Source organism: Pituophis catenifer, unplaced genomic scaffold (genome assembly GCF_029215685.1).
Source record: "Pituophis catenifer annectens isolate HBS135680 unplaced genomic scaffold, rPitCat1.0.hap2 SCAF_4, whole genome shotgun sequence".
Lineage (NCBI taxonomy): Eukaryota > Metazoa > Chordata > Lepidosauria > Squamata > Colubridae > Pituophis > Pituophis catenifer.
In genome coordinates this window covers 25,041,361-25,060,917 of record NW_027256884.1, presented here as the reverse complement: position 1 = coordinate 25,060,917, position 19,557 = coordinate 25,041,361, and the positions used below count along the sequence as shown (strand labels likewise).

Here is a 19,557-nt window from a genome sequence, read left to right as displayed (position 1 = left end):
TGACATTAATGGAAATGCTTTTCCCAGGAGCAGTATTCTAATCTTACAAATTTCTAGGTTCTTCACACATGTAGGAATTTGGGGATAGAAAATGTTTTTAAGATATCTTTTACAAAATTGATCTCAGTTTCCTCAATCGTTAGTATAATGTAGATTTCCATCTACTTAGTTGCTTGCACCAAAGTGGTCTTTTTTTGTAAGGAAAATCTTAACTATCTTCAGTGAGACTCATTTTCATGCAAAGAATTGCTCTGAATCGGAATATAAATCCATCATTTCCCCACCATTCAGCCAAAACTGAAGAAGCTTCTCAGATGAGAAGCAAAATGTTTTCAAGGGAAAAAAACCAAGAAAGTCCAGTAGCCTTTTGAATACAACCATGACCTGGATGATTGAGAATCTCCATAGACAATTTTTAAATTTAGTGTACTCATTCTGTTATAATAAATTAATAATACAGTGAAAGAAGTCATTTATTTACAGGTATTTACATTTTTTGCCTTTAATTGAAATTTGTTTTCTTGCTTTATTTAGTAGTTACTAAGGAATGCTTTAATAGATGTTAATATTATTTCCTAAATGTTATGACAACAGATCTTAACCAGGGGTGGGTTCTATTTATCTTTACTACCAGTTCGCAATGGGGCTGCATATGCAGAAGCATTTGGATGACGTTGGGGTCGGTGGGCGGAGCCTCCCGCCGGTTTTACTACCGGTTCTATAGAATCGGTGCAAACCAGGGGCAACCCACCATTGGTCTTAACCTTGAAACATGAACAAAAGCATAGTTTTTCCTGTTTAGAGCTCACTTGAGTTAAAATTGAGATATAACGCCCAACTGATTTTTTTCACAAGGAACACTAGAATGGCCAGCAAGAAGGAACCTCCTTTCTTCAATGAGGATAATGTTGGATCATGTCACTGCAAACTTACTTTCTATGAGACCATGGAGCTCTTCATTGAAACTCTTACAGGAACATGCTTTGAATTGCGAGTGTCTCCTTTCGAAACAGTTATTTCTGTGAAAGCTAAAATCCAGAGACTGGAAGGTACATGCTCTTTTTACATCAGAGTTTAGTTTTGAAATTTGAAAGTTCAGATATTTTAGAAGGAATACCAACAGAATTAAATGTCTGGTCAAAAATTTGAACATAAAATATTTTAATTATATTGAGCTAGAAATAAATTTGGATGGAGATGTAACAAATATATAATTGCTTGGGTCAAAATATGCAAAAAATATTTGTATTTTTATTAAAGCTCAAATTATAATATTTGTCAACAATATGAGGTAAGGATGATGAATGACTGTTCTGTGTAGAATATCATCATCAGGTAGTCCTCATTTAATGATCACAACTGAGACCAGCAACTTGGTTGCTAAGTGATGCAGTCGCTAAAGGAAACTGACCGCAACTGTCTTTATGATTTTATCTCCGTTTTCCCTTCTCCCCCCCCCCCACCCTTTTAGATGCTCATTGGGATAATTAGCAAAAAGGAAATTAATGTTTGTATTTAGATTCATTGGAAAGAAAGGGAATACAGCAGTATAAGCAGGCACATAGTAGGAAATACAGATCCAAAGGAATGTTCTAGCATCAGCATGCTCCCAGGCCCGAGCATACTAGGCAAACAGCCAGACTAGCACATTCATTTCAGTGTGTACCTGATTGTATACCTGCTTACTATTTTACAATCTCTTTCTCTCCAACCTCTCTGTTCTGTGAGGGAAGGGGAGAAAAAACAGACCAGGCTCAGTATATGAACTAACTAATGGCAGATAGGTGATTTAAAGATGCTGCAAAGGTCCTGAGTGTACACCTTGTTGCAGAGTTATATTTTCAGCATCATTATAACTGATCACTCGCAATTCATAAGCGAGATCCATCTGTAATGTTTCTTCTTCAAATAGCCTTCTCAAAAACTTTCTTGCAATGGATCATATCGATTCATTTTTGAAATGCCACCTTTCATGAAATGTGAGATAATATAATGAAAATGAACTAAATTTCACCATTCCATTCTAGTGAGGCACTTATCATCACCATAGATTTATAAGTAATTATTACAGAGTATTTTTTATTTTATTTCTTTTATCCATTGCATTGTGTCATTTTTTTTTTAACTTTATGACTGTCACTTAGTGACAGTTCCCAGTCCCAATGGTTATTACCTAAGAGCTACCTGCATATTATGTCTACAGAATTCCACAATACACCAGAAAATTAATTAACCAAGAAATGCAGGTAGTCCTCAAGTTACAATTATTCGTTCAGCAATTGTTTGGAATTACAGTGGTGCTTAACAAAGGGACTAATGACGAGCCCTCAAAATTCAAGCTGTTGCATGCTCCCACAGTCACATGAACAATATTTTGAGTGCTTGGCAACCAGCTTGCAGTTATGATTGGTTGCAGCATCCTACAGTCACATGATTGCTGTTGCTGATTTTCTGCACCAGCTTCCCATTAACAAAATTAATGGGAAGCTGGCAGGGAATGTGACAAATTGCCCAGGTAAACGTGTCCTCTACCGCCCATCCTTTCTTTGCATGCACCAGCACCCTCTTTCACCCTTTGCATACTCACACCCACCAGCAGCCTCCTTCCTGGCCTCCCTGTACCCACACACAGGCATGCATCCACCAACATTCTTCTTCCCTGGACCTCCCAGTGTTTGCACACAGGAATGCACCCCCAGCACCTTCCTTCCCTCGTCCTCACTGCACTCGTACATAGGCATCCCAGCACCCTCTTTCCCCAGCTTCTTTGAGTTTGTGCTGCACTGAGGCACACACACACACACACACACACACACCAATACCAATACCAATTTGTGCATAACCTACATTGGGACTCCTCTCTCACTCTTCCCACACAAGTGTGGCATTCCCACACTTTATCTGGGACTCCCTCTGTTTCTTGCTTAATATCTTGTGTTTCTTAAGGTTACAGCCAAAATCAGGGCTGCCTGGATTGTATTGCTAAACAATGTGGCCACATGAAGTCACACTTTATGATTGTATCACTTAGCATCAGCAATCCCAATATCAATTTCCATCACAAGTTGAGGACTGCTTGTAAAGATACTGCTCTATTTTCTACTCTAGATTTTTCCAAGCTTATTGTAGAGTTGATCTTCATTCCCTGGATCCTATTTTTAACCTTTTAAATATAGGGACAGTTTTAGGTCATCTGCCTCTTCCCTAGTTGTTCACTATTTCTTAGAGATAAGGATTCAGCAAGTACAGTTAGTATCATAATATGCAAAATAAATATTATTCACTGAGTTACTGTTACTCTCAAGCACCAGTCGTGTTTTTTCAACTTTTTTTTTCAACAATTGCTTTTTGCAGCCTGTTGGACAGCTAGTAAACTGATTGCTGTTCTTTTGTTTTAAACATATACCAACTTATGCAAAGAAATTTCTTAGCATTTTTCACCCACACCAGCTCATTGTCAGCTTTAGCTCTCCTATGTAATGAATCCAAAGCGACGTTGAAATACAAAATTTTTACCTTATCAATGAGAAAGGAGGTTAGAAAACAGCAGTGATCAATCAAATACTATAGTACATGAATTGTATAACAATCTTGGTTTATGACAGTTCTTTTAAGTATTCTCATGTTATTAAATGAAAGCAGAATAAAATTCTGGTATTTTGCAAATTACTTCATTAAGTGAGGAGAAGCATTACTGTATTTTCTCTCAGAATATTGCATATTGACCATTAACCTGATCGTTGTCTTCATGCCTCACTTACAAACTGCATGTCATTGTAAATACAATGACTAAGGACTAATTTAACAAGCCCTTACTTGGGATTAATGTGGATTATTCTGACTTGGAAAAAATATTTTCAAATCCTTAATTCCCAGAGAATTTTACCAAATGTCTTACAATACTTGCAGCCTAATCCACTTCATCGAGCTACAAGGATAAAATGAAAGGAACAATCATATACCAACTTGAGGAATTGTAGGGCAGTAGTTAATGAAATTAACCCTGATGTTGGTGAGGTAATGTAAGATTGCTGTTACTTCTTACTACTAATCAACTGGTATTAACTGCCTTACTTAAAGACAATTTTTCCTATTATTTGGATTTAATCCTGGCACTAAAAATAAGGAGTTTAAATCAGGAATGTTTTGCATGATACAAATTAAAATAATGTTTTTCATTTAGAATATGCTAATTTCAGAGGAATATATATCCAAATGAATAACAATTTTAGTAATTTTAGTCATAGTTTTGCAAAGTAAATATATCGATTCAATTTTACTAATATTTCAAGGTATCCCTGTATCTCAGCAGCATTTAATCTGGAATAATGTGGAGTTGGAGGATGACTATTCTTTGAATGATTACCAGTGAGTATTCAAATGTGATTATTCAAGTGTTTCTGAATATTTCTTGAATATATTAAAAAAGAGTTGGAAGTGACCTTGGAGGTGCTCTAATCCTGTCCAAGCAAGAGACCCTATATCATTCTGAACAAGTGGTTGTCCACTCTCTTCTTAAAAACCTCCAGTGATGGAGCACCCACAGTTTCTGGGGGCAAGCCATTCCACTGATTAATTGTTCCCACTAACAGGAAATTTCTCCTTAGATCTAGGATTTTTCTCTTTGATAAGTTTCCACCCGCTAACTTCTTGTCTTGCCTTCGAGTACTTTAGAGAATAAATTGTCCCTCTCTTCTTTGTGACAGCTTCTCAAATATTGGAAGACTGCTATCTTGTCACCTCTAGTCCTTCTTTTTGTTAGATTAGACATACCCAGTTCCTGCAACCATTCATCATATGTTTTAGCCTCCAGACTCCTAATCATCTTTTGTCTGCGCTCTTTCTAGAAGAAAAACTTACAAAATATGTCTGATTGATTGTTTACAGCATTTCAGAAGGATGTACTTTGAAGCTGATCTTAGCAATGCGTGGTGGCCCTATTAATACAAAAAGAGGTAGGCTTTTTTATATTTAATCTTTGTGTTTTTATAGAGAGCATAAACTATCTAAAATTATCCTTATCATTTCCTAATGAATGCAAAGAGGTTGGGGCTAGTATATGATTTATCTCCCCTTCTGTTTTAATTTAATAACATACTACTGTATTCACTATAAAGATAATTCTCATTTAGCTACCACATTTGGGACCAGCAGTTTAGTCAATAAGCAAAGTGGTCACTAAGTGGAAAAAAGCCTGACCATGACAGTACTTATGATTGTACTTTAGTTTTCCTATGTTTTAGAATGATAGAAGGATACAACTTCAAACAGATGGGTAAGGCCAAACTACAAGAAAGTTTTTCAGAACTTGAGGAAGCCAGGTAAAAGGCAAATCTTATTAGCATTTTTTCCTCTATTCCCTCATGGTGGAATGTTCACCCCAGCCTCCAGGCAGCGGGACATCACATCAAGGGCATCGTTGGGGTGGTCTGGGGTGGAGATGTACAGCTGAGTATCATCAGCGTACAGATGACACTTCACCCCGAAACCACGGATGATCTCACCCAGCGGCTTCACATAAATGTTGAACAGGAGAGGCGAGAGGACCGACCCTTGCGGCACTCCCCATGCGAGATGCCTCGAGGTCGACCTCTGTCCCCCTGCCAACACAAACTGCGAGCGGTCGGAGAGGAAGGAGGAGAACCACCGCAAAACGGTGCCCCCTATTCCTAACCCCCTCAACCGCTGCAGCATGATACCATGGTCGATGGTATCAAAAGCCGCCGAGAGGTCTAATAGGACTAGGACAGAGGAGCAGCCCCTGTCCCGAGCCCTCCAGAGATCATCCACCAACGCGACCAATGCCGTTTCAGTGCTGTACCCCTGCCTGAAGCCCGACTGGTACGGGTCTAGATAGATAGCTTCATCCAGGTGCCGGGGAAGTTGTCGTGCCACCACGCTCTCAACAACCTTCGCCACAAAACGAAGGTTGGAGACTGGACGATAGTTGGCTAATTCACCCCAGCACTGGGATGATGATGATTTATTAAGAAAATTAATGTTTGTTAATTTTAATTGGAGAGGAAGGAATTACTCTTGAAAGCGGCCACACAGTGGGTAATATACATCCAAAGTAATGTGCTGACATTGGCCTAACATGCTAGCTACAGGGGTGAAACATTAGGGTCTTGTCAGTTTCAAGAAGGAGCTGCAAGGAAGATAATTACAAGTAGTCCTTACTTACCACCCCAATTGGTTCTGGAATTTTGGTCACTGATGTAGATATTAAGCAATCATCATGTAATCAGACCCAATTTTGCAAACCTTTTTTACCACAGGTAAGGGGATCATATAGTTGTTAAGCTTCCTCAATTGACCTTGCTTGTCAGAAGCCAGTTGGGCAGGTTACAGATTATGATCAGGTGATCTCATCAGATGCTGCAACCATTGTAAAAATACCTCTTCCCATCCAACAAGGTTTTTTTAGCCTGCTCCACGTCTTAAAGACTTAAATCATTGCATAGACAATTTTTGAGATCATTTCTTCACGTGGAAAGTTGCAACTCCTGTGTAATTAAAATTGATAATATCAGATTTAATTTTTGCCCTTACTCCATTCATTATTGAAGTATTTTCTGTAATATACCATTCAAGCTATGAGCCTAATCTAAATAAGTTGCAATTTATAAATTATAACAAAAAGTACCGGTAGAGCACCCTGATGTTTTATCATTAAATATTACAGTGCTGGTGAATTTCAAAATGACTAATTTAGCAAATATAAATATCTGTTCTGTCTGTCAACCCTTCATGATAGACAAGAGTAGAAAAATCAAAGTTCTGAATGCTAGTACTGCTTTTATTTTATTTTTTAAATTTATTTTACTTTTAGGATTACAGTAACAGAATTTTGCAAACCAGAAAGTGCCTCCCCTTTATTTTTAAGAAAACTAGGGAAGGTTATTTCTGAGAAATTTTCTTAAATTGCATTTTTGTCTTCTACTTACATTTTTTATCTGACCATTGTCTTGGTTGCAGCTCTTCCTCCTCTTTCTCAAGGGTTATTCTTACAACCTATTACATCCTCTGAATCTGGTTTAGTTCTTTGCTAAAGATTTCACACCATATGTCTGAAACCGATATACTGAGAACGTGTTTTAGTGAACATTAATGAAACATTGTTATATCTCATCAAGATTGATAGGAGAAAGTAGTACAGGCAGTCCTTAATGACTGGTCACTTAGCAACTATTGAAGTTACAGCTGTACCACAGCTACTTTGTTTTCAAAATTTAAGTGGTCACAAACACCTACACCTATGGTCAAGTGATCTCAGTCACCCAGTACTGATTTTTGGCAATTTTTTGGGTATTTTAGGTGTACACTGGTTTCTGGCAAAAAACACCCATTACCACCACCACAAAAATGATTATAAAATCAAGTGCAGTCACGTATTGCTCAACTTAATGTCTCAGTTATTACAATTGTACGTCAAGGACTACCTGTACACAATTTTACCACATGTTTTCACGGCTGTGACAACAAATTTGTTCTTGTTTATTTTACTATGTCACTTTTATGCTTGAATGGAAACACCTAACTTGTGAATTGTGGATTATAGTACATCAGCAGAGATTTGGAGAAAATACCAGGCTCTGAAGATTATAGCTAACACTTTTCCAGAGAGTTATGCAATTATGGAAAGGGCGTTGATGCTGTTGGTCTGTACCTGAGATTTTATATGCTCCATGATGCTTTTGATGTTAATGATCTTCCAATTATAAAAAGAAAACTTTAAATTTTGTAAAACAGTAGAGATGTTTGTTGATATTCAACAACCTAAAGCCAGTTTTATTTCTATTTTAAAATAGGGTTTTGTGACTAAATCTGATTTATTTAATAAGATTGCATAATGCTTTACTTGGTTCATTACAAACAAGAGTTTCTGTAAACATGTCCTTCATGCCAGCTGAATGTTTTCATTCAGATGAAAACGTCCCTTTCAAACCATCTTTTTTCTTCATGTTTCTTTTCTTGGTAGTTCCTTTGGAAGACCCAATTAAAGAAATAGCAGAATATATGGGGCCCTGTCGAGATGATGTCTGGGAAAAGGTTCCATCCAGTAAACATGTTACATTCTTGGTCTACCAGGAAGGAGACCAGCTGAATTTTTTTCGAGTTGTGGACAGGGGAGATGGAACTTTAACACCATTATCTGAATCTTTAAGGTATGTTATTTGTAATGTTAAGGATAGTCAAATGTTATTGAAAAATCTAAGCACACTTACAATTAAGTTAGGTTCCAGTGCATTCTGCTCCTGGAAGAGTTTTCAGAGCCATTATATGTTTATCTATTAAAAATAGTCATAAAAGCATAATATAAAATGAAGAAAACAAAGTACATAATAAAGAATAAAAATGTTGCTATGATAAATGAGAGATTAATCACATTAGGGCAGAGTGAAACTTAAGACATTTGCTGGTGTATTAAATTTAAAAGAGGGTATTGTATTTATTAAATGTATGATATTGGCATCAAAAATAATGATCAGATGGGCTGACATTAAGAAAAATAGTAGAAATAGAAGAAAAATACAATGCAGAATTATAGTTAAAACATAAAATAAAAATTCAAACAATAAATAAAGCATATAAATATAAGACGAATATAGGTGGCCCTTGTTTAATAACCACTTGTTCAGCAAATGTTTAAATTTGAAAACTAGCTGGTCCCAATTAGCATTGTTAGAATGAGAACGATCTCTTATATACTAAAGCTTGCTTAATGTTATCTTAAAGTGTAAAAGCCCATAGGGATAAAAATGTTTTTAGTTGCTGGTGAACATGTATTCTCAAAAATTGTTTAATGCCAATTGTGTGATAACAATATCTGGTCCTGCTTGATTTTTAATATATTTGTATTGACTAAACACGAAATAATTGAGATTCAAATAAATGACTAAAGACTTTTAAAGATCACCCAATAATTTTATACTGATTAACCTTATAAAATGCATTAAATTTGTGATTAAATAAGAGAAATTGATTTTTGAAAATATATAGTAATGAGCTCATGGAATAGCGGCAGCTGATGGTTTTTTTGCGTATACCTTTTGATATATGCAAAAAAAAAAAAAACCCAGGCTCGGGGTGGGTGATAAACATCAAAAGTTCAATCCCATTTTCTGCAGATGTTGAAGAGGCCATGTTCTCAAATAACAAATCTTACAACTAAGTAATGATTTAATTTGCAGTTATAAAAACATGAGACCAGTATATTGGATCATAAGAAGGAATGGGATAATTTTGAATAAATGCTGCAAAAAACTGCACCATAGCAGATGTGGTCAAAAATATTTTATTATTTAGACCAAATGCTATAGTGAATCGGTGATTGAAACATTTGTCATACCACAGGGCACCAATAACATTTAATGGGTCTTTCTGTTTCATTTCCTCAGCTCTGTTTGTAGAAAGAGGAATTATTTTTTCTTATTTCTTAAATTTTTTCTGTTTACAGAAAATTCATCCCAATATATTTGACTAAAATTTGTCATAAGTATACCTTACTTATACCTTTCATTGCTTCAGATTTCATCATATTCTGTCATAAACACATTTTGCTTATATTAAATATAGTAGTCATTCTCTTACAAAATTCTAGTTTATATTTCATCCCAATCTGGTCAAAAACAAAGGCATTAAAGATAGTTTCAGTATTAACTAAACAAGAGTATGGGGATACATTTTTCTGAATCCTGCTTCTCATTTGAGTTTAAAACTGAACTGTTCTACCTGAATCACAATTGAGACCAGCAACTCAGTCATTAAATTCCAATTTGGAACTAATGAGAAATTTCTAAGAATAAGAACATTTAATCCAGAGCTGTGGAGTCGGGAGATAAATGTTCCGACTCCGACTCCGACTCCTCAGTTTTTTGTACTTCCGACTCCGACTCCGACTCCGACTCCTCTGTATTAATATGCGAATGTATTTTATACATTCCTTGAAGGAAAGAAAGGCAACATACATGTCATTACCACAGGACTACTGGCTGGGAAGCCAACAGTCTACTGTATTGAACAGTTTAAGCAAAAGACAAACACAATGAAAACAACAAAGTTTTATTAATTTTTTTTTATTAATTTAATTAATCAAGTTGCTGGATAGTAGCAGCAGGCATAAACATCAGGAACAGGAACTTTACCAGTTCAAAAATACAAACCACATTATTTGGTTGTTTTAGAACAAAAACAAAGCTTATCTATATGAACCAAAAACAAAATCTGTAAAACCTAGAAATGGTTTATATTAATCTTGAAATGTAGTTATAGGCTTAGCAAATGCAAATCAATTCAATGTAGAGTTCTAAGGAAGAGAATTGCCTCTGCCAGATCCTCTTTCATAGAGGCTCTTAAGTCAGACTTTATTATTTTTAGGGCTGAAAATAATCTTTCGACACTGACTTGGGTGGGTGGCATTGCAGTAACTATTCTGGCCACATCACTAACGATCTCTGGATAAACAAGGATGGCTTCTTCAACAGTAAGTTTTGATGAGCGATCATACTTTTCAACTTCTTTTAGTGCTTTATAAAACTCCTGTTGGAATTTTTTTATTTGGACATTTACTGGTTCTGTAACGCTTATGCGACGTCGCTTTCCTTTAGCAACTTCCATTTTGTCTAAGAAGGAATCAAAGTCTAATTCTTCGTTTGAAGAAGATGATTCTGAGTTACCACTATTGCTTAAAAGAACTCCATCCTCCTGTGGAGGTATTTCAGGTCGTAATCCCTTCATGCGAACTGCTACATCATAGAGGGCCTTTTTCCCAGTAGCAATCTGTTTACTGTTCAATAAAAGTCGGCTCATTGGGTCGACATAAATAGCCGCTAACAAGATTTCATTTTCCAGCAAAAGACTCTCTCTTTTCATCATTGAAGATGCAATGCCCTCAGCTATTAACCCTCCATTTTTGTTCAGGCGATATAACAGGCTCTTCCATTCCAAGAGGAATTTACCCGGGGTTAGATCATCACATTGCAACCTCTTGGTGACAGTGAAGGGGTGAGAAAGAAGGTTCTCCAGCTCTTTTGTTTGTGTCCACTGGCTTGCAGTTAATGCAAGATTTTCATTGTCCATTTCTTCTATGAAGTCTTTAAGTTCAAGCAAACGCTTCACCATTAAATAAGTGCTTCCCCAGCGAGTTGTTTGATCCAAAATGGCTCCTTTTCCTGCACGTCTTTTCAAAATTGCATCTGTTTTTGGGGCCCTGGCTGCAACAGTTACTTGCCGTAATTTGCCAATTAATGTAGCTGCATGGCGATCTTTTAATCCATCTCTTATGGCAAGTTGCAGTGTATGAACAGCACATCGCATATGATGAATAGTAGCAAGCTTCAATGCTTCTTCAACAAAGTTGTCTAAAAAAATGTCAGCATTCTCTTCAGTTTCTAAACTTTCTCTAATACTTGCAGAGCTGTCTTCCTCTAAGTCTAATATCTGTTTGATACCTTCTTCATCTGCCTTCATCTTCTCAATTGTGCTCAACATGTTAGAAGCGTTATCTGTCACAACACATAAAATCTGTTCCTTTTTAATTTCAAAATCTTCTAGAACACCCTCCACTAACTTCTGAAGGTAATCACTGGTGTGATGTGCCTGAGTGTCCTTTACTCCGAGGGTCCGTGTTATTGTTTTGTTATTTTCATCCACAAATCTAACATTAATAGCGAAATAATTGACTCTGTGACGTGTGCATGCATCCATTTTAAGGAAGACAAAACGTCCTTTCATAACTTTCTGTAGTTCTTCCTTTTTACATTTGGCCTCCTCAATTATAAGTTTCCTTATACTTTCTCTTTCCAGAGAAACACCAAGTTTTTTTGCCATTTCTCCATTTAGGCCTAAAAAGGCTGTCTGTGAAAAGAAGGATAGTGGTACACTATTCTTTACTACCATTTCAATAATGTGGTGTTTGAATTTTTCTGGTGTCATCCTTATGGTAACTTTGTCAGATATAAAGAATTTTCTTATTTGTGATTGTTCTCCAGTAGATTTCTGAACGTTTTTTGTCACAGAAGTAGATGCAATGTTTTCATTGCTATCTTTCTCATTCACGGCTTCTAACACTTTGGGATGAAAACGCTGTAAGTGTCTTTTCAAATTTGATGCTCTTGTAGGTGCATTTTTATCAGGCCCACTGAAACTGCTAATTTTTGCATCACATTGTTTTTCACCATCATCATCTTTTCTAATACATTGGCACACGTAATGTTTTCCATCACTTGATAATGCAAAGTGCTCATAAACAGTAGACTTTGTTGTGTTTGTTGTTAGCAGTCTTTTTGCCATTGTTTAGGATGCCTCTTTCCCTAAAATATAAAATATGTTATACTAACTGGCATATAATTAGATTTTTAATATCAACATACACAGTCTTGTAAGTTGTACGTACATGGCTTTATACAAACAAATAAGCTATATATCCCAGCACTAAACCTAGACATGATTTGTCCTATACAATATAAACACTTACAGTTGAATCCAAGAAGCTGTTCCACCAAGTTCTTCTAAGCCAGTGGTTCTCAACTTTCCTAATGCCACGACCCTTTAATACAGTTCCTCATGTTGTGGTGACCCCCAACCAGGGGTGGGTTCTAAATTTTTTTACTACCGGTTCTGTGGGCGTGGCTTATTTTGTGGGCATGGCTTGGAGGTTATGTGACTGGGTGGGTGTGGCTAGCTGGTCATGTGACCGGGTGGCCATGGCTATGTGTATAGAGGGCTGAAAAAAGTCATTTCTGACAGGTCCTCGCACTTTTGACTGGTCCTCACACTTATGACCATCCTCACATTTATGCCCGTGCAGCATTTTTAACAACCATGTCACTCATTTCACAACTGCTTCTCTTCACCATGGTGACAAGATAGGGCAAAAACGTAAAATGTGAGGACAGTCGTAAGTTCGAGGACTGGTCAAAAGGGAGAGGACCAGTCAGAAATAACTTTTTCAGCCCTCTGAGTAGTCCATATACATAAAAGGATACAGCAATAGAGAGGGATGAAGGAAGGGAAGGGAAATTAGAGTAGGAGTGAGGGTAAGAGAGGGAGGAAGAGAGGAGGAGAAGGAGAAAGGAAGAGGAAGTAGGGAGGAGAAGAAGAGGGTGAGGAAGAGAAAGTAAGAAGGAAAGAAAAGAGAGAGGTGGTAGGTTTGAGGAGAAAGATTGCTGTACAATAAAAAAGATGAAAGGGAAGAAAGCCAACCCCAAACAAATATAAAGATATTAAGATAAAGAATGAATTGTTAAACTTTAAAGAATAAAAGAGAACAAATATGAATAAATAACAATAATTAGAGGCTAGGTTACCCATGGGCGCTGCGTTCCCTGTAACAGCAGAACACAACACTATGGAAAGTATAAGTATTGCCACTCCTAATTGTGCGTTGCGTGCCTTATAGTGAAGCACATGAAAAGCATGCTTCTTCACGGTCACTTAACGTGTTCATTTTGCGGTTACGTGAGGCACTGCATGCATTGGTCTTTATTCTTACAGTAGAGAAGTCATTAATTATAACTTTTTGTGAATTGGGACATTTAAACTTGCTTTTTTTAAAATTCCAATCTAAATTTAGTAGGAGTCGGAGTCGGAGTCGGTGCATTGTTTGCCGACTCCGACTCCGACTCCAGGTACCCAAAATTTCCTCCGACTCCGACTCCTCGACTCCGACTCCGACTCCACAGCACTGATTTAATCAACAGAACAGCTTACCTTCCAGAGTTGTGGGTATTCCTTTTCTGGAGGTCTTCAAGAAAAGATTGGATAACCATTTGTCCATGATGCAATAAGGGTATCCTGCCTTGGGTAGGGAGTTGGACTAGAAGATCCCTTCCAGCCCTATAATTCAATGAAAAAATAGCTTCTGGGGTTACCTGACTACATGTAACTTCAGTAAAATTTCCAGTTCATGACTGATGTATTTCCCCATTCACAGCGTCTAGTTTCAGAGAGGAGTAACTTTAATTAGATTATATTAATACAGAGGTATTGCCTTTTTTCTGTATCAAAACTAAAGCAGGAAATACTCTCTCCATATGCTTGCAATGAAAAATGACCAGTGAATGGTATCTGAAGGAAAAGAGAAAAGGAGATTGTTACATTCCTTAACAATCTCTACATGTTTTTCCTACACGTGTATATAGTCACATATCGAGAGTCCCCTTTTTTTATTAAGTGCTATTTCATTTGGCACATATAAGGACAGTTCTCAAGTAAAAATTAGATCTAAAAGATATTTGATGTAAAAAATGCTTTTGAAATATAAAAATATCACTGTTTTGTTTCAGAAACACTTTTGCTATATTTTTATAATTCTGACTTACAAAGTGTTAACATGTACAGTACTAGGACACATCTGAATTTTCTTCTTGCCACAGTGGTGGTTCTGTTTATAATTTGTATGCTGATGATGATGAAGATACAGAAATATCTCCTTCTGGGCAACAGATTATTGAGAACTCCATTACAATGAATAAAATGAAGATGCTAAAGGCAAAGATGGAAAACATGAATCTTAATAAAAAGGTAAAGTCATAAAATATAAGATCATCTCTAGATATCAGTAAAGAACTATTAAAAACCTCTTTAAATAACTTGTTCCATAACAGATCTTACTCAATATACAGTAGAATATCCAAAATTAATTTACATAAGCTGTACAGAATCCATGTGCCATATTTTACCAATGTAATGTACTTTTCCTTTTAAAAAAACCATGAGTGTGTCATGAAATTACAATGTGTCAGGAAGCTATCATTTTTGGTTTATTATCATATGTCATTTTTAGCCTAAAGAGTACTAAATATTGTGATATTTTCATCATTCCAATCCAGTATTTTTCCAAATGATCTGTAGAACCATTTGGACAAGTACTTTGGACAAGGAGCCAAGGACAAAAAATAGTTCACTTGAAATCAGTCTATTTTCTACCACTAGACGTTTGCCTTTTGATTCATATTTTTTTTTTACCAAATAGATTTTAACAGCCTGAGAAAATTTGAAAAAAACCTGCTCTAATTGGATAGAGATTACTGATTAGAATTACTATTGAAAGGAAAGCAAGTTGTTTTTTGAGTCTGTATATTGAATAATATTTAAGTATTATGAAATTCTTCAAATTGAAATATAAAAGAGAGTTAATGCTACTGTGCAAAACTGGTGATGAAATACATTGGGGTTCTGTAGTTGCTCTATAACCATAATGGCGAACCTATGGCACACATTCCACAGCTGGCACACAGAGCCCTCTCTGGGCACACAAGTCGTCACGTGCTTGAGTGCCTCCTGCCAGTCAGCTGATTTTCGGGATGCATGGAGTTGCGTGCACATGGGCGGGGCAGAGCATGCATGGCCCGTTTTTGGGCCCAGAAGGCTGCAGGGAGGCCTGCTAGGCCAAAAACGGACGGGAGGTGTCACCTGCGCATGCACATGGGGAGCGTGGGGGGGTTGCATGTGCATGCACGGGAGCGAGGGTCATGCACGCATGTGCACTGGGGGCGCACATTGCATTATGGGTGCTGGCATGCTCATGCACTGTGACGCACACACGCTTTCAGCACATGACGACAAAAAGGTTAGCTATCTCTGCACTATACTATAGTTAAAACTAACCACTTTTCCATTTTTTCCCACAGCCTAAGATCAAAGTGAATCCCCATTCTCCAGTGGTCCTTCATCCATCTAGTGGCTCGCTTGCAGCTGTTCGTCATAATTTTCTACGAGCACTTCCTCATATTGGGCAATCCTGTCTGCCTCCTGAAAATTTACATAACTCAGGAACATCTCCGAATGCCTTTTCAACCCTAGCACATACTGATAAAAAAGTGTCATCTATTACTAGAAACTTTCTTAAAGAAAAAGATAAATGGGAGAGTATTTCACCATCTCACTCAATTAACAGCATGGCACTGTCTTCCAAGGTATCATCTGTGGAAAAGGGAGAGGCAAAACTTTCTGAAAACTGTGTAGTTCCTCAAGTGACAACTGCACTTGCAAATTTGGAAAAAAATGCACAAAGTGGTACATCATCCAATGAAAGATGTCCTTTCTTGTATCCAGATCTCACCAATGTAAATCTGTACACTGCAGAAAAAAATGTTCTACCAAACAAAGAGCCTCTTGCCTTGGTATCAGAAGCAACTTGCAGTGACTCATACAGCAAAATGTCTGGATCAGAAGAAGGGAATACCACGCTTCAGTTACCACAGGAACATCAAAACAAATCCATCGCAAAAACTTTGACTTTTGCAACAGCAGATAATAGTATTTTTAACTCTCATGAGTTTAGTCTTAAGAAAACACGCCTGTCACCTCTTCATTGTTCATCACAGATGGCACATTACAGTCCTCAGAAATCTCAAGCTCACTCCAAATATTTTGAAGAAGCTGGCTTGAGGCCCACTATTTCTCCAAATATTCTACAGTCATTGGAGGTGCACAGTTTAGCAGATTCCTCTTATTCAAGAACATCTAGATTTCATGGCATTGGTTTAGATTTACCTAGCAAAAGACCTGATCCCCATTCTAAAGTGGAGGCAAGGGATATCACAGAAGTAGCAATTAAGGCTTCCAAAGACCCTGTTGTTTCTGTAAATAACATAAGTTTGCTAAGTTCATTTACCCGAGGCACAAATAGAGATGGCTTACCGAATTCCTGTGGCACAAGCAGGTTTCGGACTTCTGGTATTTCATTAACTACCAACTTTCAACATTTTCAAGAAGAAAGTTTTAGAACAGCTTCTCCTCCCAATGAGATGCCTGGATATTTTTTAGTAAGTACTCATACTTTATTTATTTTTTTTACAAAGATGAGATTTGTACTTGTAGGGTTTATTCCCTATTTATTGGTCAAGAATCAAAACTGGCAACTTGTTAAATTGGAAAACATCAATGTATATCAATACTATTTAAATAAGATTGGGTTTTGGCTTTCAAAATTTAAAAGTTACCATTCAATAAATGTTCCATTCTTGGATGTGTTAGTTTTTTTAAACAATGGCCATTTTTCTGAGGCAGATTTAGTCATGTTTTATTTTTACAGACAGATTTGTAAATTATGTCTGGTTTATTAGTAAACACTGTAGTTTACTGTGAAGTTACTATATAAATATTCCTTCCCTTAGAAGAATCGTAATACATTTCCAAAATGATTGAGAAGCCAATTTTAGATTTTTTGTATTAGAACACTCTGTTTTCAAAGTGCTTTACATTCAAATGTTTTGCACATATTCATTAACTGTGAGTTTTATATTTTAACATGTTGATAATATGTTTTGTATATTTATCCTATATTTAGCCAATGCATATGTCCTGAACATTTGTCTCAATCATGTTTCTCAGACGTGTTTCATTGAGGTTGAAATATTTGGCATTTACTTCCCAATTATAAGATAAACAGACATTGTTCAGATGTCATTCAGTAACAATTTCCAGATAATGCTCTCTCACACCTTGAGGGGGAAGATGAAAAGAAACAAAAGCACAAATTTGTTTTTTCTTCATATATAATCTGACCTTAGACTTGAATGGAAGAATCATTTTACAGAACCTATTCATATATTTTCCATTTATGTGATTGGTGATCACATGTAAGAGAGCAGAGAGGTCCTCTGATCAGAATAACTAGTTAGTCCTCCATTTACTACCACAATTGAGCCCAAAATTTATGTTGTTACCCTGTTTTCCCCCAAAATAAGACATCCCCTCATAATAAGCCCAATCAGGCTTTTGAGCGCATGGCAATAAGGCCAAGCATTTATTTCAGGGTTCAAAAAAAATATAAGACAGGGTCTTATTTTGGGGAAAACACGGTAAGTAAGAAATTTGTTAAGTGAATTATATCCCATTTTAAAACTTTTGTTGCCACATTTGTTAAGTCAATCATGCAGTTGTTAAATTAGTAACACGGTTGTTAATTGAATCTGGCTTCCCCATTGACTTTGCTTGTCAGAAGGTTTGCAAACGGGGATCACATGACCCTGGGATGTTACAACCGTCATAAATGTGAGTCAGTTGTCAATCATTTGAATGTAAATCTCGTGACCATGGGGATACTGCAATGGTCATAAGTGTGAAAAATAGTCATAAGTCACTTTTTCAGTGTTGTTGTAACTTCAGACAGTCACTGAGTGAACTGTTGTAAATTGAAGACTACCAGTATTTTTTAGTACTTGCCTTCACTATTCATCCATTGGCACAAAATCTGTAAAAAAAAAAAAAAAAAAAAGCCTGCAAAATTCATATGACCTCGCCCCCAATGTGAAAAGAAGGAACTCGTAAATTGTGAGAAAGGGGACGGTCTTCTGCCCTATTTTCCCCCAAGAATGCATCAGACAAAAAGGGCACAGATAGAACAATTTTTAAGAAGCAATAAAGCAGAAAGGGTTTTTTTCTTGTGCGAACATACAAATTGTACAAATAGAACTTCAATGGGAGATAGAAATGACTTCATCATTAAAAACTAGGAGTTCAGATTACTCATAATTACAAGCCAACGATATTAAGGATCGTTCCACAATAAAATAATCCTGATTGTCAGTGAGGTAAGTGCAAGAGGTCAGTTAAGTTTACATTATTGATTTTGCGGAGCAATTTTTTTAAATTACAATGAAAAGCCACAAGGCAGGAAGAAACACAATGCAGAAAATGCATTCCTGCATCATTTCCTACCTTTTTCCTTTATGGCTTGCAGCACAGCTACTGATAAAAAGGACGGTGTGGTACTTGTAATTATGTTGGGTGATGAAGTGGAGGATATGTGAATTAGAGAAAGGATAAGCAATGGCATGACTGCAGATAGGGAGACATGAAAGTCCAGGAAAAAGTGAAAAGCCATGGATAGTATCAGCAGCCCCCTTCAATCAGTGGCAGCCATGGTAGTTAAGCCAGTCTATTCAAGCCAGCAATACAAAGAGCAGCTGCATCGTCCCAGGAATGGAAGTGCCAATCCAGCAACAGCCAGAGCCACAAGTCAACAAGATTGGCTTCTGCAGCAGCAGTCAAACACTGTCTGTAGCAGTAAACCTCTGACAATGCCAGAAAGCCCTGGAAAGTCTGGCAGGGGGCCCAGTGGTACCAACAGGCAATAAAAGACCATCCAATAGCAGCGCCTATCCAAAGGAAGGTTGACCAAAAGTTATTTGAATTGAACCTGAGAAGATTCTGCTCTCTCATTCCCAAAGTTTGGGCTGAATCAACAAGAGGTTGTAAAGGATGTTGGAAAAAGAAAGGGAAGCAGAAGGAGAAGGTACTCAAACAAAACTTAGAATAAATAATAATAGTGGATAGAAGTGTTTATAGGACTAGACTATAGCAGAGGTCCACAATGCCCTGGCTGTGGCCCATTCAGAACTGGGCTGCGGAAGTGGCAAGCAAATGGCACATGTATGCGCAGCTCCATTGCGTGAGCAGCAAGCAAGTGCACGAACGCAAAGCTCCATTTGTGTGAGCGACAAGTGTGTGTGCCCACCGCTTGTCCAGACCATCCCTCTCCCCTCTCGCTTGTCTCCGCCAGAAAAGTTGGGGAGCTTTGGATTATAGGATTATCATACAAATTAT

The 19,557-nt window shown here is 37.1% G+C and overlaps 1 protein-coding gene across 9 annotated transcripts in view; it reads left to right on the top strand.

Annotated features, from left to right (window-relative positions):
- ZFAND4 (zinc finger AN1-type containing 4) overlaps window positions 1-19,557 on the top strand; it is a 36,186-nt gene that overhangs the window by 1,897 nt on the left and 14,732 nt on the right. For 5 of the 9 annotated variants that reach the window (XM_070943347.1, XM_070943344.1, XM_070943342.1 and 2 more), the window contains exons 2-7: window positions 856-1,049; window positions 4,293-4,368; window positions 4,888-4,955; window positions 7,982-8,168; window positions 14,379-14,526; window positions 15,636-16,772. In XM_070943347.1, the coding sequence (XP_070799448.1) occupies window positions 866-1,049; window positions 4,293-4,368; window positions 4,888-4,955; window positions 7,982-8,168; window positions 14,379-14,526; window positions 15,636-16,772 (1,800 nt within the window). In that variant the 5' untranslated portion in view covers window positions 856-865. Of the gene's footprint in view, window positions 1-398; window positions 484-855; window positions 1,050-3,981; window positions 4,018-4,292; window positions 4,369-4,887; window positions 4,956-7,981; window positions 8,169-14,378; window positions 14,527-15,635; window positions 16,773-19,557 lie in introns of those variants that run through there. The other 4 variants (XM_070943343.1, XM_070943350.1, XM_070943348.1 and 1 more) reach the window with 4 other exon arrangements.